This window comes from Carcharhinus amblyrhynchos, chromosome 21 (genome assembly GCF_965287045.1).
Source record: "Carcharhinus amblyrhynchos chromosome 21, sCarAmb.v2.hapA, whole genome shotgun sequence".
NCBI lineage: Eukaryota > Metazoa > Chordata > Chondrichthyes > Carcharhiniformes > Carcharhinidae > Carcharhinus > Carcharhinus amblyrhynchos.
The window spans coordinates 49,795,935-49,820,158 of NC_137344.1; the positions used below are offsets into that span (position 1 = coordinate 49,795,935).

At 46.7% G+C, this 24,224-nt stretch overlaps 1 protein-coding gene across 2 annotated transcripts in view; it reads right to left on the minus strand.

Moving 5' to 3' along the window:
• The window catches only part of hid1a (HID1 domain containing a), a 118,329-nt gene that overhangs the window by 91,723 nt on the left and 2,382 nt on the right, over nucleotides 1-24,224 (minus strand). For both annotated transcript variants that reach the window (XM_080209234.1, XM_080209233.1), the window contains exon 2: nucleotides 5,551-5,700. In XM_080209234.1, coding sequence (XP_080065360.1) covers nucleotides 5,551-5,700 — 150 coding nt within the window. The remainder of the gene's footprint in view (nucleotides 1-5,550; nucleotides 5,701-24,224) is intronic.

The window sequence follows — 24,224 nt, forward strand, 5'->3', positions numbered from 1 at the left end:
ATAACACTGGGGTACAGTACTGGTGGGGACGGGTCTGTCACTGTATAACACTGGGGTACAGTACTGGTGGGGACGGGTCTGTCACTGTGTAACACTGGGGTACAGTACTGGTGGGGACAGGTCTGTCACTGTATAAAACTGGGGTACAGTACTGGTGGGGACGGGTCTGTCACTGTATAACACTGGGGTACAGTACTGGTGGGGACGGGTCTGTCACTGCATAACACTGGGGTACAGTACTGGTGGGGACGGGTCTGTCACTGTATAACACTGGGGTACAGTACTGGTGGGGACGGGTCTGTCACTGTATAACACTGGGGTACAGTACTGGTGGGGACGGGTCTGTCACTGTATAAAACTGGGGTACAGTACTGGTGGGGACGGGTCTGTCACTGTATAACACTGGGGTACAGTACTGGTGGGGACGGGTCTGTCACTGTATAACACTGGGGTACAGTACTGGTGGGGACGGGTCTGTCACTGTATAAAACTGGGGTACAGTACTGGTGGGGACGGGTCTGTCACTGTATAACACTGGGGTACAGTACTGGTGGGGACGGGTCTGTCACTGTGTAACACTGGGGTACAGTACTGGTGGGGACGGGTCTGTCACTGTATAACACTGGGGTACAGTACTGGTGGGGACGGGTCTGTCACTGTATAACACTGGGGTACAGTACTGGTGGGGACGGGTCTGTTACTGTATAACACTGGGGTACAGTACTGGTGGGGACGGGTCTGTCACTGTATAACACTGGGGTACAGTACTGGTGGGGACGGGTCTGTCACTGTATAACACTGGGGTACAGTACTGGTGGGGACGGGTCTGTCACTGTATAAAACTGGGGTACAGTACTGGTGGGGACGGGTCTGTCACTGTATAACACTGGGGTACAGTACTGGTGGGGACGGGTCTGTCACTGTATAACACTGGGGTACAGTACTGGTGGGGACGGGTCTGTCACTGTATAACACTGGGGTACAGTACTGGTGGGGACGGGTCTGTCACTGTATAACACTGGGGTACAGTACTGGTGGGGACGGGTCTGTTACTGTATAACACTGGGATACAGTACTGGTGGGGACGGGTCTGTCACTGTATAACACTGGGGTACAGTGGGGACCATTCCTAGTATCATAGAACGTCTACAGTTTATAAGGAGGTCACTCGATCCATTGAGTTTGCACCAATTCTCTGACAGAATATCTTACCCAGGCCCTCTAAAGTTTATTTATTAGTGTCACAAGTAAGCTAACATTAATATTGCAATGAAGTTACTATGAAAATCCCCTAGTCGCCACACTTCGGCACTTGTTTGGGTACACTGAGGGAAAATTTAGCATGGCCAATGCACCTAACCCACACATCTTTCAGACTGTGGAAGAAAACCAGAGTATCTGGAGGAAACCCACGCAGACACAGGGAAAATGTGCAAACCCAACACAGACAGTGACCCAAGCTGAGAATCAAGTCCAGGTCCCTGCGGCTGTGAGGCAGCAGTGCTAGCCACTGATTTCCCCCCTACCCTATCCCTGTAATGCCACACACTTGACATTAATGTCGCTGGCAAATCCTGCACGTGGGTGACAAGGTGGCAGAGTGGTTAGCACTGCTGCCTCACAGCACCAGAGACCTGGGTTCGATTCCCGGTTTGGGTTAGTGTGTGTGTGGAGTTTGCACGTTCTCCCCCTGTATGCATACATTTCCTCCGGGTGCTCCAGTTTCCTCCCACAGTCCAAAGATGCGCAGGTTAGGTGGCCATGCTAAATTGCCCCTTAGTGTCAGGGGTCTAGCTGGGATAAACGCATGGGGTTATGAGGGCAGGGCCTGGGTGGGATTGTGGTTGGTGCAGACTCGATGGGCCGAATGGCCTCCTTCTGCACTGTAGGGGTTCTATGATTCTATAATGACCACCCTTAATTGTCTGAAGGAGGTGATGATGGGTTTCGCCTTGAAGCGCTGGTAGCTTTTTGAAAGACTCAGTCACTTGCTAGTCTACTTCAGATCACCGGCTGGTATTGGACTGGACTCACATACAGGCCTGAGTGGACTCAAATGCCAAGTTTCCTTCTCATTGGAAATCCAGGAAACAACTGGGGTTTTACAGCAAGAGCTTAACAATCACTTTTACAGAGAAGAGTCGCATACTCTAAGATTTTCTTTTTAAACCAAACTTAAACTGACGTGGTAGGATTTTAACTTTATTTGTAATGACTCATTCAGGGGAACTCATCCCATAAAAGAACCAGCCCAGTCCATCACTGGTTTATTGAAGGAAACCAGATAACCCGAGTCGTTCTCTGAGAACTGCAATGTCTGTATTGTGGAAACTGTGACCAACAGGGTTACCGAGGAAGGAAATACTCTCAAGCTATATTTCCTCTTACTGAGGCTTCCCCAGACCACACAACTGTCGGCATAGAGAGAGGTAACCACAAATACAGAGCAGGTGGGAAACAGGAGCACAGAAAAGTAAATGTAGACGAATACAGAGAACTACCAGAGATAGGAAACTTCAACTACATGGAGGGAAGAGTGAAATTGGGATTGTCCTCCACAAGAACAGGGAAAATTCTGGGGAAAATTACTAGAGGGGTTAAAAATCATGAAGGGCTTTGATAAGAGTAAATAAGAAGAAACTGTTTTCACTGAGGAAATAGGCAGCATCCAAAGGACACATATTTTTTAAATTGGCACAAGTACATATGAGATAAAGGGAACTCTCTCCCCCAACTTAGCAGAACTAAGGGGAGAAACCGCAGGTGAGGGGGGGCTAATTGGATAGCTTTCAAACAGCAGACAAGAGCTTGATGGGCAGAATGGTCTCCTATGCTGTTCAATTGTACGAGTAATGAACAGAAGTCAACAACAGTAAAGTAACCTCCCCAATGTCCGCCACAATGGAGGGGAATTGGGGAGTGGACAAATCAGCAGAGAGTACTCCAATTTTGATCTTACATGTTCACACAGATAGAAGTAACTATAAGAAGTCTCACAACACCAGGTTCGAGTCCAACCAGGTAATTTGACAGTAATCCCACAAGGTGTTGTGAGACTTCTTACTGTGTTTACCCCAGTCCAACACTGGCATCGCTACATCATACAAGTAACTACTCAGAAGAGGAAACCAGGGCACTTTCTTTAGGCTGTTAATTTGACCTGAGATTTACAGAAGATGATTTGTGTGCATGAGGTGACTGTCTCACTCCAGGCTTCTCCCCACACTCCCTGAAAATATTTGCTGGACTGACAGGGAAGTGAACTTGTGGGAACAATTCATCAATCTCGCCCGGCACTCCAAGGTGTTGTAGATAACTGAAGCAATCTGATTTCAAACATCAACATGATTTCAAAATCATGTTTTTAAATGGCTTTCACTGAGGGTGGAATGTTAGCCAGAACATCAGGACAATTCTCAGCTCTTCCAGTGTGACGTGGGATCTCCAACATTCACCTCGCATGCAGACATATTCACTTCTGATGCAAGTATGGCACTACCAACACGGCTTAGTGTAGCACAAGAGCAAAGATTACATAATGGAGTGAAGCCACAACTTGAACACAGTAACAACAGCTGAGCCAAACTGGCTTTTGCTGAAATGTTACAGAATGGGTCAAACAACACTGCGGGGTTGGGCACTTTCTGGGCTGGGAGCAAACCTGCTACTTTTCCAGAGCCAGCACACTCTAATTGTTTTTCTTCTGAAGATAACAAAGGTCAATACAGTGGATAATTTTAAACTTGGTAGGCAACAGTCAATAGGCTAATCTAAGCTTTCACTATGTGCACTGAGCAAGCTAACATCAGTCCGTTAAAAGCAAAAGGCAGCTTTTAATTTGGTGTTTTGTTGTTCTTAATTGACGTGGAGATGCCGGCGTTGGACTGGGGTGACACAGTAAGAAGTCCTACAACACCAGATCAAAGTCCAACAGGTTTACATGGAATCACAAGCTTTCAGAGCGCTGCTCTTTCATCAAGTGAATGGCGAGGTACAGGTGCAAACAGTGGAATGGAGAGAGGGGTAATCACAGGTTAAAGAGGTGTGAATTGTCTCAAGCCAAGACAGTTAGTAGGATTTTGAAAACCCAGGCAGCATGGTGGGGGTTTACAGGTAGTGTGACATGAACCCAAGATCCCAGTTGAGACCGTCCTCATATGTGCAGAACTTGGCTACCAGTTTCTGCTTGACAATTCTGCTTTGCCGTGTGTCTGAAGATCGTTGGAGATTGTTTACCCGAAGATCAGGGGCTGAATGTCCTCGACTGCAACCCCCAGGTTCATGGAAAATCTGACTAACTGTTCTGGCTTGAGACAATTCCATATAAACCTGTTGGACTTTAGCCTGGCATTGTGAAACATCTTACTGTTCTTAATTCCACCTCGAAATCCTTCCAGTGACAAACTGCCAAACAAAGTACATTGGAAGATTGGCATTTATATCATTTCTTATTCACAAATGCACCAGATTTCAGTTAACTTCTCATTAATATCTTTCAGCCAATTAGCACCCAGCTAACTACCCTCACTCTGTCTTTTGTGTTTTATCATCTGGAACTGAGCACAGCAACTCCTTTTCATCAGTTTAAACTGCTCAATCTTTCTAAACAAATTTCTATAACAGCTTAAATATATATTTCACTATATCGAAATTGAGGTTTCTCCAAATCTAGAATAGATGCAACACAGTTATTGACAGATGCCCAATAATTTGGTTGCATTTGCTGCAAAAATTTGTCTTGAATACTGTAGAATTCTTGGGTCACTGTGAATATCAGCATTGTAACAGTGTAGAGAGAGCTTTACTCCATATCTAACCCCGTGTTGTACCTATACTGGAATGTGTCTGATGGGGACAGTGTAGAGACAGCTTTACATTGTACCTAACCACACGCTGTACCTGTCCTGGCAGTGTTTGATGAGGTGGAGATGCTGGCATTGGACTGGGGTAAACACAACAAAAAGTCTGACAACACCAGGTTTAAGTCCAACCGATTTGTTTGACAGTAAACTCACAAGCTTTCGAGGTTTACCTCTTTGTCAGGCGAATGAAGAGTCTGGCCTCAGACAGAGCATATAAAGCACAGACAGTTTACAGATTACTGATTAGAATGCGACTCTTTACAACTAACCTGCTATTCAAGTCTTAAAGTGGCCAACAATATGAGTGGAAGGAGCATTAAGCCCAGGTTAAAGAGATGTGTGTTGTCTCCAGACAGTACAGTAAGTGAGGTTTAGCAAACCCAGGCAAGTCATGGGGGTTACAGATAGTGCGACATGAATCCAAGATCCCTGTTGAGACCGTCTTTCAGTCAATAGAGGAAACCGAGGCACGAGAGGAAACCCTCACGGGGAGAACATGCAAACTCTGCACAGACAATGACCCAAACCAGGAATCAAATCCAGTTTCCTGATGCTGTGAGGTAGCAGTGCTAACCACTGTGCACCATGCACTGAGGTGTAGAAAAGAGAAATATTCCAATCCCCATGACAAACATTCCCCAATTTATTGAGCTCAAAGTTCACAGGAGGGGACAGATGGTTTGCGTACCTTGTAGCACAGGGTGGCTAAGTTGGAGGGCGACTCCTCTCTGACAGCTCGGATCTCAGCCGCTGGCACCAAGGTGAACACGTCCTGAATGGATGTAGCCGTGTCCGCCCAGAACTGATCCCAGAACGCATCGTCTGTGGCCTCCACTGGCTACAAAACATAAGAAAGAAAGGTTACTGAAAGAACACACACACGCTACACACATATACACGCACCCCACACATGCTATACACATGCACACACGATCAGACAGACTGAACAACAGAAACCTGCTTTTCTATTGCACTTTTAACAGAATCAAACTTCAGAGTGTATCACAGGAGCAGAATCAAACAAAATCTGACACTGAGGCTAATCAGGTGATATTCAGACATGATAAAGGGGTAGATTTTAAGAAGCATCTAAATAAGGGGGAAGAATATGGAGAAATGCTGAAGTTTAAGGGGGAAATTTCCAGAGTTTCGAGCCAAGGCAGCTGAGGGCACACTCACTCGAGGCAAAATTCAGGGATGTGTCAGAGTTCTGAAGTGAAGGAACACTGGAGAGGCCGGAGCACACTGGGGAGGCCAGAGGGCACAGGAAAGGCCGGAGAAGGGACAGACATTGGGAAGGTCGATGCCATGGAGGGATTTGAAAACAAGGATGAGAAGCCAGTGTAGGTCAGTGAGCACAAGGTGGGTAAACAGCACTTGGTGCGAGTTAGGATGTGATTTAATTTCAAAGTCAATCGCATTCTCCACACAACTGGAGAGTTTGACGGCAGCATGAATCATTCCTTCAGAGACATCGTTAAGTAGTGTGACAAAATTATTGACTGGTTGTGTGTAATTCATTCAGAAAACCACACCTCCAAGCTGATTCAAAACTGAATTTACTTCCTTAAACCCTGAGAAAACAAGACTTGGAACACTCCAAATAATCGAATAATGCCTGGCCCAATGTAGCTATTTTAATATAGTAAAACATTGCCTGTCACTTCACAGAAGTGTAATATAATTAATGATGTCAAGCTGAAGGAGAAGGTATTAGAACAGATCACTAAAATGTGGTCAAGAGGTAAGTTCTAAAGAGTGTCATAAAGATAATCGGGAGGAAATTCCAAAATATATAGCCTGGCATTAATGAAGCAAAGATCAGCAACACTCAAGAGGCCAGAATTGGATGAACACAGAGATTCCAGAGGATTGGACGACTAGAGGATGTTACAGTGTAAGCAAACGGAGGCAGGAAGCCCTACAATCTTTGGATAAGCATTTGAAATATTGTAATATTCATGGATATGGGACAAGTGCTGGAAAATGGAATTAGTGCAACTTTAGTGGTAATTATTGTCGGTACAGACTCGATGGGCTGAAGGGCCTTTTCTGCACTGTACGATTGATGCTCATAAGTGGTGAGGTCATGGAGGGGTTTAAAGCAAGGGTGTAAATGTTCAAATTGAAGCTTTGGAGGACGGAAAGCCAAAGTAGAGAATAAGAAGCAGGACCCAAATTCTCCACTGGGAAAAGGTTCCATCTCTCAGTCCACAGCTATAAGGCAGACAGATTTAGCTCAACAGGACGGAATTACATCATTGCTAAGACAGGTCAGAAAGCAGCACAGATTTGATGGGTCAAAATATGAAATAAAAAAGGGATTAAAACTGCATTGGGAGATATATGTCCTGGTAGTACATAAACTACTCAACCATTCAAAGCAACTTCACTCTATCAGCCCTATCCAGTCCCTTTACTATTTATAATTTTGATTAAATCACCCCATCCTTCCAGATTCCAGGGAATACAACCCCAGTTTGTGTAAACTCCCTTCGTAATTTGGGCGTCATGGTGGCACAGTGGTTAGCACCGCTGCCTCACAGCGCCACATTCAATTTCACCCTCGGGTCACTGTCTGTGTGGAGTTTGCACAGTCTCCCCATTTCTGCATGGGTTTCCTCCGGGTGCTCCAGTTTCCTCCCACAGTCCAAAGATGTGCAGGTTAGGTTGATTGGCCATGCTAAATTAACCCTAGCGTCAGGGGAATATGTGGGGTTATGGGATAGGACCTGGGTGGGATTGTGGTCGGTGCAGACTCAATGGGCTGAATGGCCACCTTCATAGAACCCTACAGTGCAGAAAGAGGCCATTCGGCCCATCAAGTCTGCACCGAACACAATCCCACCCAGGCCCTACCCCCATATCCCTACACATTATACCCATTAATCTGTCTAATCTACGCATCCTGGGACACGAAGGGGCAATTTTAGCATGGCCAATCAACCTAACCCGCACATCTTTGGACTGTGGGAGGAAACCGGAGCGCCCGGAAGAAACCCATGCAAACACGTGAAGAATGTGCAAACTCCACACAGACAGTGACCCGAGCAGGGAATCGAACCCAGTACCCTGGGGCTGTGAAGCAACAGTGCTAACCACTGTGCTACGTGCCTTCTGCGCTATCCGGATTCTATGATTCTAATTTAACCAGGTTTCCTTCTGATAAATCTACCCTGCACTCAATCTATCCTGACTAAGATATAGCGTCCAGAACTGCTCACAGTAGTTATCTTGGGCTCTGAATAAATGAAGCATGATTTCAGCCTCTCCATATTTCATTCCTCTAGATATAAAGGCCAGAATCTGATTAGTATCTCTGATTATTTTTTGTATCTGTTCCTCACACTTTTATGATGTGTAGCTGGACTACGAAGTCATTTTTTCCAGATTAAACCACTTAGAAAGTACTCAGCTACATCCATTTTGGAACCGAAGTAGATGACATCACATATGCTGACTTTGAAATTCTTTTTCCACAATTAATTTATATCTTTTCCTAACTCTATCTTTCCAGCTGCACTGCTTGGCAAGCTACCTATCGTTACATCATCAGAAAATTTGACTGTGTGGCTCTCTATCACACCGTCCAAATCATGAATAAATATGATGAATAACTGAGGTTTAAACACAGATACCCTGCGATGTCACCACAGGGCACATTCTGCCAACAGGAAAACATGTCCATTATTGCTACTCATTCAACCAATGCCTTAACCAAGTCAACAGCTTGTCTTAACACGCTTCAACTTTAGCTAATAGTGTCTTTATGAACGGTTTTATTAACTATTTCCCTGTCCAGTACTTTCGCCTAAAGATTGAATCAGGTTGGTCAGGCATGACCTGCCCTTTCCAAATCCATGCTGGCTCTCTCTGACCAGCTGAACATTGAAGACTTTTCATTCACTCTATCCTTAATTATAGATTCTAGCAATTTCCCAACAAGAGCTGTTAAGCTAACTGGTCTAAAATTCCCTGGTGTCCCTCTCTCACCTTTCTGCAATAGCGGAGTGACATGAGTAATTTTACAAGAACATAAGAACTAGGAGCAAGAGTAGGCCATTGGCCCCTCGAGCCTGCCCCACCATTCAATAAGATCGTGGCTGATCTTTTCGTGGACTCAGCTCCAGTTACCCGCCCGCTCCCCATAACCCTTAATTCCTTTACTGTTTATCTATCTTTGCCTTAAAAACATTCAATGAGGTAGCCTCAACTGCTTCACTGCGCAGGGAATGCCAGAGATTCACAACTCTTTGGATAAAAAAGTTCCTCCTCAACTTCGTCCTAAATCTGCTCCCCCCCTTATTTTGAGGCCATGATCCCTAGTTCTAGTATCACCCGCCAGAGAAAACAACCTCTCTGCTTCTATCTTATCTATTCCCTTCATAATCTTATATGTTTCTATAAGATTATTCTTATATTATTATTATTCCCTTCATTCTTCTGAATTCCAATGAGTGTAGCCCCAGTCTACTCAGTCTTTCCTCATAAATCAACCCTCTCAACTCCGGAATCAACCTAGTGAATCTCCTCTGCGCCCTCTCCAGTGCCAGTATATCCTTTCTCAAGTAAGGAGACCAAAACCGTACACAGTACTCCAGCTGCAACATTTCCAATCTAAAGGAACAGTTCCTGAATCAAAGGAAGGTTATAGTTAGAGCCTCTGCAATGTTCTCACCCACTTCCTTTAAAACCCTGGAATAGGAAGTTCTGATCCTCAGGATCCATCATTTTTCACTGTCAGTATCCCCCTGCTGTTGTCTTGTTTGTGTAAATGTTGGTGAGTGCTTGTTCCTGACTCAGTCTCCTTGGGATGTCTGGCAAGCTTGAACTCCTCCACCACTGTAAGTACTGACAACTCTCACTACCTCCTCAACAGCAACACCCCCGCCCGCCCCCATATCAACAGGTCAATTTGGGTATCAATAACGACCTACGCAGTGAACATCAGGGGATTCTTAGTACAAACAGCCAGCACAGCATCTCCGTGACTGTATAGGAAGAGGTGGGAGGGTCTTAGTGCTGACACCCAACACAACACTGCAGCGACCCTAAATTTCATGCTTACCTCCCTGAATCTGGAACAGCACAGATTACATCTGGCATCAGTATGAGTGAAAAGTTTACAGGAGCAATGAGCCTTAACAGTGTGATACAACCAGGGTAGGAACCATACACCTCTGAACCATTTGTATTAAGATGATCCAGTACAATGAAAGAAAGATTTATTCAGCCACCAGGTCTAAAATTCCCTGGTTTCTATGGCACCATCTATAATCTCCGTATGTCCGAACGCGCTTTACAGTCACTAAATATTCTGAAGTATAGTCAGGGCTGTAATGCAGGATAGCCACCAGGCAAGATGCAACAATAATGACCAGTTAAGCAACATTAGTGACGTTGCTTGAGGAGCCAGTATTAACCAGGATACTCAGGGGAACTCTCCTACTCTTAAGAACATAAGAAATAGGAGCAGGAGTAGGCGCCCTTCGAGCCTGCCCCGCCATTCAATAAGATCATGGCTGATCTGAAGTGGATCAGTTCCACTTCAAATACTTATCATAGGATCTTTTGTATTCATCGACATGGCTCCACAGTCAAATGTCTCATTTGAAAGACAAGCCCATCTCTTTCTGCCTCTCTGATTTTAATATCACAAACGGTGGTAATGATGAACTGGATAAAACACTGTTTCAGCCTCTACTGAAATACTGCATCCAATTTTGGGCAAGAGGGTGCAGGGATGAGGATTATACGGATAGACTGGAAAAGAACATAGAACACAGAACATAGAATAGCACAGGCCCTTCGGCCCTCGATGTCGTGCCGAGCTATGTCCGAATCCAAGATCAAACTATCCCGCTCCCTATCATTCCGGTGTGCTCCATGTGCCTATCCAATAACCGCTTGAAATTTCCTAAAGCGTCCAACTCCGCTGAGCTGGTGCTCCAAAAGCTGGTGCTAGAGAAAAGATCGAGAGGAGATTGGATAGAAGTCTTCAAAATGAAGAAGGGTCTGGTCAGAGTCGACTGGGAGAAACTGTTCCCATTGGCAGGAGGGTTGAGAACCAGAGATTTCAGGCGATTGGGAAAAGAAGGAAAGACGACATGAGGAGTGTTAGAGTCTGGAATGTCTGAGTGTGCTGGAAGCAGATTCAATCAAAGCCTTCATCGGGGAATTGGATAATTATCGAAAGATTTTAAAAATGGCAGCGCGATGAGGAACAGGCACGCAAGTACTAGGCTGGTTACTTAAAAAGGTCAATAATATTCAGTGTGTCACAAGGATGGATTTAGTCAGAGGTTTAAAAATAACAACACACTGTAGTTACATAATGCCTTTAACGTGGCAACATATCCTGAGGTGCTTTATAAAGTGTAATCAGTGACACAGAGCCAGGTGAGGAGACATTAAGACAGATCAAAGAGAAACAGGAAAAGGAGGTGAAAAGATTGCAGAAGGATACTCCCAATGGTGGAGTGATTATCACTGTGCATGTGCAAGAGGTCAGAATTGGAGGAGCATAGAGATCTGAGAGGCTTGGAGGAAATGATGGAGTGAGGGGAGGGGTGGGGTCACAAAGGTTTTGAATACATGGATGAGAAATTTAAAACTGAGGTTCAGGAGCAGGTGTAGATCATTGAACACCGGGGTGGTGGGTGATCCCTTAGAGCACAGAGCATCAACTCACAAGGTGGTGTCTGCTAAAACAGTCAATGTCCCGTGCACAGCAAAGCTGCCTCCCTACTCTGGCTGTGCAGTGGCTGATTCTTTGCCCTGACCAGCAAAACAATGTTCACACCATTTACCTTCCCTCCTCTGCCATACCTGCGACCCAGCAGCCTCCAATCATAGAACATAACAGCGCAGTACAGGCCCTTCGGCCCTCGATGTTGCGCCGACCAGTGGAACCAATCTAATGACCCTCTAACCTAAACTATTCCAATATTATCCATATGCCTATCCACTGACCATTTGAACGCCCTTAAAGTTGGCGAGTCCACAACTGCTGCAGGCAGGGCATTCCACGCCCTTACTACCCTCTGAGTAAAGAAAATCAGCTGGCAAGAAAGGAGTGAATTCTAAATATTAATCAACACATCACAGTGTACAACCCCACACAGCTAGTCAGTGACAATGCAGACTCGCTGAGCCAAATGGAGGGTTTCTATGATTTTATGACAAGACGAGAACTGTCGGTGGTTTCAGTGTTCAAGATGGGGGTTAAGGCAACAGCACACTCCTAATCTTGGCCTGGTGATGTGGATGTGGACTGATGACAGGATTAGATTCAGCTGCAATACCCTGTACGCGCAGTCCCGCCAACTTCTCAATAATGACCGATTGTTACAAACTGTCAATAGTAAACATGCAAACTCTGGGCGCATTGTGTGGTGGGGAAGCCGCACTCCCAGACTCTGGGCACACTGCGAGACAGACATTCCCAGACCCTGGCTCTCTAGAGGGGGATGGGGGGGCACTGCCATATCCTGACCCACTGGAGGGGTGGGGGGCAGTATACGTTCAGGCTACACAAATGCCAGGCAATGATCATCACCAATAAGATACACTCTAACCATCGCCCCTTGACGTAATGATATTAGCATCACTGAATCCCCCCATTGTCAATATCCTCGGGGTTACCAATGACCAGAAACTCAACTGGACTCATCACATAAACACAGCGGCCACAAGAGTAGGTCAGAGACTAAGAATACTGTGGTGAGTAACTCACATCCCAACTCCCCAGAGCTTATCCACTGTCCACAAGGCACAAGTCAGGAGTGTGGTGGAACATTCCCCACTTGTCTGGATGGGTGCAGCTCCAACAACACTCGGGAAGCTTGACACCATCCAGAACAAAGCAGCCCGTTTGATTGACACCACATCTACAAACATTCAATCCCTCCACCACCGACACTCAGTAATAGCAGCAGTGTGTACTATCTACAAAATGCACTGCAGCAATTCACCAAAGATCCTTAGACAGCACCTTCCAAACCCACAACCACTTCCATCCAGAAGGACAAGGACAGCAGATACATGGGAACACCCATCACCTGCAAGTTCCCCTCCATGCCACTCACCATTCTGACTTGGAAATCGAAATGAAATCATTTCCTTCGCAGTCGCTGGGTCAAAATCCTGGAATTCCCTCCCTAAAGGCACAGCGCAGTGGACTGCAGTGATTTAAGAAAGCAACTCACCACCACCTTCTCAAGGGCAACTAGGGATGGGCAATAAATGCTGGGGCCAGCCAGCGATGCCCATGTCCCATGAATGAATGAATTAAAAAAGTGCCTTCACCCAATACTCAGGAATTGAACACAAATGAGACTGCTGGTCAGAGGATCAGTGGAATAATGGATCAAACACATCAGGAGGATTATGCTTTTACTTTGCTGTGGATTATGCTTCCATTTGTAAATTGAAGACCCTGGGGTGAGTCACACCCTCGTGTGCTTGCTAGCGAGAGGCAGGAGTACAGAATTTCTCTTTGTGTCATGGAAGGAGAATCAATGTTAAATATGGAGCACCAGGCCCTCTGCTGAAGTGTCTGTGATACAGAACTCAGTCTAAACAACAGCTGGCACACAATGGGGTCAGTTTGGTGCCACTGTGTGCAACACAGCACACTTAATCCATTTCAGAGCACAACAGGAGCTTATTCTGATTGACAGAGCGACAGGGGCAGTCCTGCCTGTTGCAGAATGCCTCCTTGTACTCGATACAGGATAGCACCCAGCTTCTCCCCAGGGTTACCTCACCAGCACCTCCCTGAATGCCAAGCGCGCCCCTCCCCACACTACCTCCACCACTCTGACAGAGATAATGACAGCAAAGACTTGAACACCGTCATCTCCTATCACTCAGCATCCTGACCTGCACACACATCAATCCTACTTCATCATCATACTAAATTAACGAACCAAAACTCCTTCCTTATCATCTAACTGCAGCAGTTCAAGGGAAAGGTTTCCAATCATCTCATCAAGGTAAATGGAACGGACAGTAAACGTCAGCCTTACCAGTGACACCTATATTCCAGGTCAAATTGATAGCAATTGTGATTAATATGGGATTGATACAGGGGAGAGAGCGGGGCAGTGAGATTAGTATCAGATTGATACAGAGATATTGAAGAGAAAGTGGGGCATTGACATTAGTTTGGGGATTGATATAGGGCAATGGGGAGAGAGTGGGGCAATGGGATTAATTTGGGATTGATACTGAGTTGTGGGGAGTGATTAGGATTACTATCGGATTGACACAGGGCTATGAGGAAAGAGTGGGACAGTCAGAATAGTTTGGGATTGACACAGGGCTATGGGGGCACAGTGAGACAGTGGGATTAGTTTGGGATTGATAGAGGCCAGTGGGGAAAGAGTGGGGCATTGGGATTAGTTTGGGATTGATGCAGGCCAATGGGGAGAGAGTGGGATAATGGGGCTAAATTGGGATTGATACAAGGCTATGGGGAGAGAGCGGGATTAGTTTGGGATTGATACAGTGCTATGGAGAAAGCGCGGAATTAGTCTGGGATTGATACATTGCATTGGGAGACAGCGGGATTGCTGTAACAAAGAGTGAGCACAGATACAGATGTCTAGCTAGGCTGTACAGGTCAATGGTCCTATGGTTATGATTTGAGAGTGTGAAGCTGGTTTAATTAAACTCTATACCATGACAGAATAAAAGGACCCCAAGATAAACAAAACCTCAGGCAAAAATGCTTCTAAAATCTGAAGACAGGAAAGAAGAGAAGTTTGTGAATTAATGGTCCATCCCCCTCTCAGCTCTCTCCTCTGCACTGTTTCTGTTACAATCTTCTTTGTCTCTAAAGTTAATTCAACCAATTAATTGGGAATCATTCTCTCTTGTTCCTCAATCTCTAAATATCCTACACACACTTGCTCAACCTCTGAATTGAAATGTTCCAAAACTATTCCTCAATATGGGCAGGAATTCTATAATTCTTAAAAACGAAAATGCTGGAAACACTCAGGAAGTTGGGAGAGAGCAAGGAGGGAAGTGTGCACCTTCCCAGCCCATGTCTTCCTCTGCAGCAATGCGATAGACACTGTCGTGACAGACTAGGAGGAGGATGTCTGAGCCACACCAGGCGCTTAGCACAGAACTGACCATCGCAGCACAAACATTCTCTTACAAAGATAGCTGCAGGATTAATAGGGAGAAAGTATGGAGAAGAGCATAACTAGAGGGCTTCGACTGGAGGCAGTCACCAGTAGGATATTCAGAATAAAGTTATTTATCTGGAGAGTCATGAGAATGTTGAACTCGCCACCACAGGGCGTGGTTTAGGCAAGAAATGGTTAGGGGTGGGGGAATGGACAAACCTTGAGGGAGAAGGGAACAGATGATCACAATGGATTTATAATCAGTACAGGAATCAAAGGTTATGGGGATACAGCAGGAAAGTGAATTACCATCAGATCAATCATGATGTCACTGAATATAGGCACAGATTCGATGGGCTGAATAGCCTACTTTCACTCCTAGGTCTTATGCTAGATTTAGATGGGAAAATATGGGAGGAGGTTCAAGTGGAACGTAAATATTGACGTGGAGTGGATTGGCCGAGTGGCCTGTTCCTGTTTTCAGGTCCGTGACCCTTTGTTTGAGCTCAGTTGAGTTCACAGTTGTCGAGTGATGAAGTAGTTGCAATAAAAATGAAGTATTTCTGTCCTGAACTTTAATCCTGGCACGGAACAGAAGGGGTTAAATTAAAAACAGCTTCATTTGACATGACAATAATTAACTCCCGATTCACCATGCTTACCTTCTCTAACCTTATCCCCTCAGCTGGGTTTGTTAACGAATAAATAATCGCAACAGCTTGAGTAATTACCACAAATACTCTTTATTACCCACTCAGTTTAATCAAGTGAATCTGATGACTCGAAGTGAGGCTGCTGGGGCCTGTCACATCATTATGGCCATATTCAGGTAACTCCCAGGCAAGGGAGGGGTTCTGTAAACATACTCTTTCCACACAATTCAAAGAAACAAGTCACTCAATAACAGCCTGTATGAAAGGTGCATTTAACAAAATAAAACATCTCAAAATGCTTCACAGAGGAAAGGAAAATTAATTCAGGATCCTAACTCAAAAAATATTTTAAGCCGAAGGCACCTTCTCATTGACAGACAGCAGTCACTTGCAAACTTTGAGTGACAAGATTCACTCAAATTGACACCAGTCTCAAGATTGTTTCAGGACTAGAGGGCACAGCCTCAAGATAAGGGGGGGGGGGGGGCGCAGTTTAGATCAGAGTTGAGGAGGAACTTCTTCACTCAAAGGGTGGTGAATCTCTGGAATTCTCTGCCCGTTGAAGTGGTGGAGGCTGCCTCGCTAAATATATTTAAGTCACAGGTTGATAGGTTTTTGATAGACAAGGGAATTAAGGGTTATGGGGAAAAAGCGGGAAAGTGGAACTGATCCACTTCAGAACAGCCATGATCTTATTGAATGGCGGGGCAGGCTCGAGGGGCTAGATGGCCTACTCCTGCTCCTATTTCTTATGTTCTTATGTAATGAGCAAGGGGAAGCAACAGACATCACAGAATTACCCATCAAGGAACATTTCAGTTCGAAGCCTTCGTTACAATAATACAAAATCCCACTCCTCATCTCCAAAACAACTGTCTGTAAATCCCACTCACCTACACCATTACCCACAAGGCTGACCAATTCATGGCCTTCTTTGTCACAAAGACTGAGACTATTCAATTGCCCCTTTCATTAGCTTGCTGTGTCAAGCCTCCTCTTGGGCTCCACCTGTCTTAGCCCTGAACTCGCACCCATTCCAACTTCTCTCCAATCTCCCTTCATACCCTCTCCAAGATCACTGTGTCCATGAGATCCACCTGCTGTTCCATCCAACCTATTCCCACTAAACAGCTGACCACCTTTCTGTTAATTGTTCTCTCCCCTCACTTTCTTTTCTATCATCAACCCCATCAAAAAACTCACTCTTAGCTCCACCATCCTTGAAAACTAACCCCCTCCCACCCCCCAGCCCAGCCCTGCCCCGCCCCACCCCACCCCACCCCAAATGTGCTGCTACCTCAAAATGCTATGTCTGTCTCTCCTGCAACTCCACCTTAGAATCCCTCCACTCAGCTTTCCACACTGTCACACCATCAGAGCAGCTTTCAAAATCACCAACATTTGATGCAGTTGAGGCCAATGGCCCTCCTTGTCCATTTCAGCGAGGCTTTAGCCTTTGACAGTGATGATCGCACCATCCTCCCCAGCTTAGTGTCACTGTTCTCACCTTATTCCATTCTTACTGATCTAATTGTAGCCATAGTATCACTATGCAATGGGTTCTCTTCCAGCTCCCACATAGTTTCTTCTGGTCTTCCCTAAGGATCTATCCTCGGCTTCCTCTTATTACTCATCTCTTTGGCAACATCACACAAAAACATCTCAGACTCCACGTGAGTTCTGATGACGTCCAGTTATTTCCACCTCACCACCTCTCTGCCTAGTCTCTGATATCCGCTCGCCTCAGATCCAGGACTGGATGAAAAGAATATTTCACCAAGCAAATATTCAGAAGAACCAAGTCTTTGACTCCTGCCAAAAACAATCTATGCCCTCACCTGCGCCATCATCTAAGGCAGAATCAAACAGTTTACAACCTTAGTATCTCTTATCTGAACCCGGGATTAGCTTCTGACCACAAGCATAGTCCAAACAGAAAACAGTATATCTCCAACTCCACACAACAACGTCTCCATCACTGCCGCAGCTTCTACGCTACTGGAACACTCACCCAACACTTTACTTCCAGTTGATCACCTATGTCATTCTCATTTTGGGAAAGCTTTATATCGCAGTGTATAACCAGACCAGAATCCATCAGTACTGTACCCATATTATACACTGACAGCTCTGTATCCACCAGTACTGTACCCCAGTGATATATAGTGATAGACCTGTACCCACCAGTAGTGTACCGGCATCATACAGTGACAGACTCGTACCCACCAGTACTGTACCCCAATGTTACACACTGACAGACCAGTACCCACCAGTACTCTAGCCCAGTGTTATACAGTGACAGACTCATGTTCACCAGTACTGTACCCATATTATAGTGTTGTACCCACTAATACTTTACCCAATGTTAAACTTAACAGACTTGTACCCACCAGTATAGTACCCATGTTATGCAGTGTTGTACACACTAGTACTGTATCCCAGTGTGATACTGAGACATACCTGTACCCATCAGTCGTGTAATCCAGTGTTGCACTGACAGCCCTGTACCCACCAGTACTGTAACCCAGTGTTATACTGGGACAGATCTGTACCCACCAGTACTGTACCTCAGTGTTATACTGTGACAGCCCTATAACCAGCATTACTGTACCTATAGAATCTCAAAAAGCTAACAGTACAGGAGGCCGCCATTTGGCCCATCTTGTCCATGCCACCCAAGGACACCCTTTCTTATTCCAAGTTCCTGCACCTAGCCCATAGCTCTGTAGCTTAAGCACTTAAGGTTCAGATCCAGGGCAAGACGACAGCTCAGTGGCTATCACTGATTGCTGTGCAGACACATGGATTTGGGCCAGTGTCTGTGGGAGTTTGCGCATTCTCCCCGTGCTTGCGTGGGTTTTCTCCGGATGCTCCGGTTTCCTCCCACACCCCAAAGATGTGCTGTTAGGCTGATTGGCAGTAATAAATTGTCCCTAAATTAGTTTCCCTCAATGTGGATGGCCTTAAAACATTAGGCAGGGGTCGTGGGGGGAGAGGGGGACTGGTGGTGTTAAGATGGCGGCGCGGGCTCGTTGGGCCGAAGGGCCTGTTTCCCAGGCTGTTTTTGTTCTTTGTTCTTTTTAAGAGTTTAGCGTCTCTGTCTCCACTGCCAACTCAGACAGATGATTCCAGAAACCACCATCCTCTGTGAAAAAAAAGTTATGATGTGGAGATGCTGGCGTTGGACTGGGGTAAACACAGTAAGAAGTCTCATAACACAGATTAAAATCCAACAGGTTTACTTAGGAACAAACGCCACTAGCTTTCGGAGCGCTGTTCCTTCGTCAAGTGAGTGAACCTAATGAAGCAGCAGCATTCCAAAAGCTAGTGGTGTTAGTTACCAAAAAAACCTGTTGGACTTTAACTTGGTGTTGTGAGACTTCTTACTGTAAAAATAAATTCTTCTAGTCCTTCTACACATACTGCCACTGATCTTGAATCTATGTCCCCTGGATCTAGAATTCTCCACCAAGAGAAACAATTTTATCCTGAACACTCTTAATTTTGTGCACCTCTAGCAAACCACTCCTCAGCCATTTTTGTTCTAAGGAAAATAACCTATCCAATTTCTTCTGGTTACATTTTTCTAGCCCTGTACATTCTTGTAAACCTCCTCTGCACGATCTCCACCTCTGATATGGTCACCAGAACTGCAGCCAATATCCCAGTTGTGACCTCACCAGTGTTTATACAATTCCAACATTATATCCTTACTCTCACAGGAGTGCATTCCATATGCCTTTTTTACAACTTTGTCTATTTGAACTGCTGCCTTTAGGGACCTGTGTACTTGTATGCCAAGATCTATCACTACATCTACCCTTCTTAGTATTATTCCCATTCATTGTATATTCCCTATAATTCTTCGACATCCCTAAAAGTATTACCACAAACTTCTCTGTGTTAAATTCCATCTGCCAGTTCACCGCCCACTCCACCAACCCTATTGTCTATTTGGTTTTGCAGGTTATACCTATCCTCTACACTATCCACTACTCTGCCAATCTTTGTGTCGGCTGCAGCTGCAAATTTTCCAATCACACCCCCCACATTCATGTCCAAATTGTTGATATCTAACATAAAAACCGCATCTCGCAACATGCGACAATAATAAACCAAATAGCAAGGGTCCCAACATTGAATTCTGTGGAACCCCACTTCAATCAACTTTCCATTTGCAAGGGTATCCACTGACCATGACCATTTGTTTCCTGTTACTAAGCCAACTGTTCGACCATGTTTGCCATATTACCCTATATCCACAGGTCATTACTTTTTTGACCAACCTACATGTGGGAACTTGTCAAAAAGCCTTGCTAAAATACAGGCGCACAACATCCACCACAGTGCTATCTAGTGACAGACCTGTCCCCACCATTACTGTACCCCACTGTTATACAGTGACAGACCCGTCCCCAACAGTACTGTACCCCAGTGTTATACAGGGACAGACCCGTCCCCACCAGTACTGTACCCCAGTGTTATTCAGTGACAGACCCGTCCCCACCAGTACTGTACCCCAGTATTATACAGTGACAGACCCGTCCCCACCAGTACTGTACCCCAGTGTTATACAGTGACAGACCCGTCCCCACCAGTACTGTACCCCAGTGTTATACAGTGACAGACCCGTCCCAGCCAGTACTGTACCCCAGTGTTATACAGTGACAGACCCGTCCCCACCAGTACTGTACCCCAGTGTTATACAGTGACAGACCTGTCCCAGCCAGTACTGTACCCCAGTGTTATACAGTGACAGACACGTACCCACCAGTACTGTACCCCAGTGTTATACAGTGACAGACCTGTCCCCACCAGTACTGTACCCCAGTGTTATACGGTGACAGACCCGTCCCCACCAGTACTGTACCCCAGTGTTATACAGTGACAGACCTGTCCCCACCAGTACTGTACCCCAGTGTTATACAGTGACAGACCCATCCCCACCAGTACTGTACCCCAGTGTTATACAGTGACAGACCCGTCCCCACCAGTACTGTACCCCAGTGTTATACAGCAATACACCTGTCCCCACCAGTACTGTACCCCAGTGTTATACAGTGACACACCCGTCCCCACCAGTACTGTACCCCAGTGTTATACAGTGACAGACCCATCCCCACCAGTAATGTACCCCAGTGTTATACAGTGACAGACCCGTCCCCACCAGTACTGTACCCCAGTGTTATACAGCGACAGACCCGTCCCCACCAGTACTGTACCCCAGTGTTATACAGTGACAGACCCGTCCCCACCAGTACTGTACCCCAGTGTTATACAGTGACAGACCCGTCCCCACCAGTACTGTACCCCAGTATTATACAGTGACAGACCCGTCCCCACCAGTACTGTACCCCAGTGTTATTCAGTGACAGACCTGTCCCCACCAGTACTGTACCCCAGTGTTATACAGCGACAGACCTGTCCCCACCAGTACTATACCCCAGTGTTATACAGTGACAGACCCGTCCCCACCTGTACTGTACCCCAGTGTTATACAGTGACAGACCCATCCCCACCAGTACTGTACCCCAGTGTTATACAGTGACAGACCTGTCCCCACCAGTACTGTACCCCAGTGTTATTCAGTGACAGACCTGTCCCCACCAGTACTGTACCCCAGTGTTATACAGCGACAGACCTGTCCCCACCAGTACTATACCCCAGTGTTATACAGTGACAGACCCGTCCCCACCTGTACTGTACCCCAGTGTTATACAGTGACAGACCCATCCCCACCAGTACTGTACCCCAGTGTTATACAGTGACAGACCCGTCCCCACCAGTACTGTACCCCAGTGTTATACAGTGACAGACCCGTCCCCACCAGTACTGTACCCCAGTGTTATACAGTGACAGACCCGTCCCCACCAGTACTGTACCCCAGTGTTATACAGTGACAGACCCATCCCCACCAGTACTGTACCCCAGTGTTATACAGCAATACACCTGTCCCCACCAGTACTGTACCCCAGTGTTATACAGTGACAGACCCGTCCCCACCAGTACTGTACCCCAGTGTTATACAGTGACAGACCCATCCCCACCAGTACTGTACCCCAGTGTTATACAGTGACAGACCTGTCCCAGCCAGTACTGTACCCCAGTATTATACAGTGACAGACCCGTCCCCACCAGTACTGTACGCCAGTGTTATACAGTGACAGACCTGTCCCAGCCAGTACTGTACCCCAGTGTTATACAGTGACAGACACGTACCCACCAGTACTGTACCCCAGTGTTATACAGTGACAGACCTGTCCCCACCAGTACTGTACCCCAGTGTTATACGGTGACAGACCCGTCCCCACCAGTACTGTACCCCAGTGTTATACAGTGACAGACCTGTCCCCACCAGTACTGTACCCCAGTGTTATACAGTGACAGACCCATCCCCACCAGTACTGTACCCCAGTGTTATACAGTGACAGACCCATCCCCACCAGTACTGTACCCCAGTGTTATACAGCAATACACCTGTCCCCACCAGTACTGTACCCCAGTGTTATACAGTGACAGACCCATCCCCACCAGTACTGTACCCCAGTGTTATACAGTGACAGACCCGTCCCCACCAGTACTGTACCCCAGTGTTATACAGCAATACACCTGTCCCCACCAGTACTGTACCCCAGTGTTATACAGTGACAGACCCGTCCCCACCAGTACTGTACCCCACTGTTATACAGAGACAGACCCGTCCCCACCAGTACTGTACCCCAGTGTTACACAGTGACAGACCCTTCCCCACCAGTACTGTACCCCAGTGTTATACACTGACAGACCCGTCCCCACCAGTACTGTACCCCAGTGTTACACAGTGACAGACCCGTCCCCACCAGTACTGTACCCCAGTGTTATACAGTGACAGACCCGTCCCCACCAGTACTATACCCCAGTGTTATACAGTGACAGACCCGTCCCCACCAGTACTGTACCCCAGTGTTATACAGTGACAGACCCGTCCCCACCAGTGCTGTACCCCAGTGTTATACAGTGACAGACCCGTCCCCACCAGTGCTGTACCCCAGTGTTATACAGTGACAGACCCGTCCCCACCAGTACTGTACCCCAGTGTTATACAGTGACAGACCTGTACCCACCAGTACTGTACCCCAGTGTTATACAGTGACAGACCCGTCCCCACCAGCACTGTACCCCAGTGTTATACAGTGACAGACCCGTCCCCACCAGTACTGTACCCCAGTGTTATACAGTGACAGACCTGTACCCACCAGTACTGTACCCCAGTGTTATACAGTGACAGACCCGTCCCCACCAGTGCTGTACCCCAGTGTTATACAGTGACAGACCCGTCCCCACCAGTACTGTACCCCAGTGTTATACAGCGACAGACCTGTCCCCACCAGTACTATACCCCAGTGTTATACAGTGACAGACCCGTCCCCACCTGTACTGTACCCCAGTGTTATACAGTGACAGACCCATCCCCACCAGTACTGTACCCCAGTGTTATACAGTGACAGACCCGTCCCCACCAGTACTGTACCCCAGTGTTATACAGTGACAGACCCGTCCCCACCAGTACTGTACCCCAGTGTTATACAGTGACAGACCCGTCCCCACCAGTACTGTACCCCAGTGTTATACAGTGACAGACCCATCCCCACCAGTACTGTACCCCAGTGTTATACAGCAATACACCTGTCCCCACCAGTACTGTACCCCAGTGTTATACAGTGACAGACCCGTCCCCACCAGTACTGTACCCCAGTGTTATACAGTGACAGACCCATCCCCACCAGTACTGTACCCCAGTGATATACAGTGACAGACCCATCCCCACCAGTACTGTACCCCAGTGTTATACAGTGACAGACCTGTCCCAGCCAGTACTGTACCCCAGTGTTATACAGTGACAGACCCGTCCCCACCAGTACTGTACCCCAGTGTTATACAGTGACAGACCTGTCCCAGCCAGTACTGTACCCCAGTATTATACAGTGACAGACACGTACCCACCAGTACTGTACCCCAGTGTTATACAGTGACAGACCTGTCCCCACCAGTACTGTACCCCAGTGTTATACGGTGACAGACCCGTCCCCACCAGTACTGTACCCCAGTGTTATACAGTGACAGACCTGTCCCCACCAGTACTGTACCCCAGTGTTATACAGTGACAGACCCATCCCCACCAGTACTGTACCCCAGTGTTATACAGTGACAGACCCATCCCCACCAGTACTGTACCCCAGTGTTATACAGCAATACACCTGTCCCCACCAGTACTGTACCCCAGTGTTATACAGTGACAGACCCGTCCCCACCAGTACTGTACCCCAGTGTTATACAGTGACAGACCCATCCCCACCAGTACTGTACCCCAGTGTTATACAGCAATACACCTGTCCCCACCAGTACTGTACCCCAGTGTTATACAGTGACAGACCCATCCCCACCAGTACTGTACCCCAGTGTTATACAGTGACAGACCCATCCCCACCAGTACTGTACCCCAGTGTTATACAGCAATACACCTGTCCCCACCAGTACTGTACCCCAGTGTTATACAGTGACAGACCCGTCCCCACCAGTACTGTACCCCA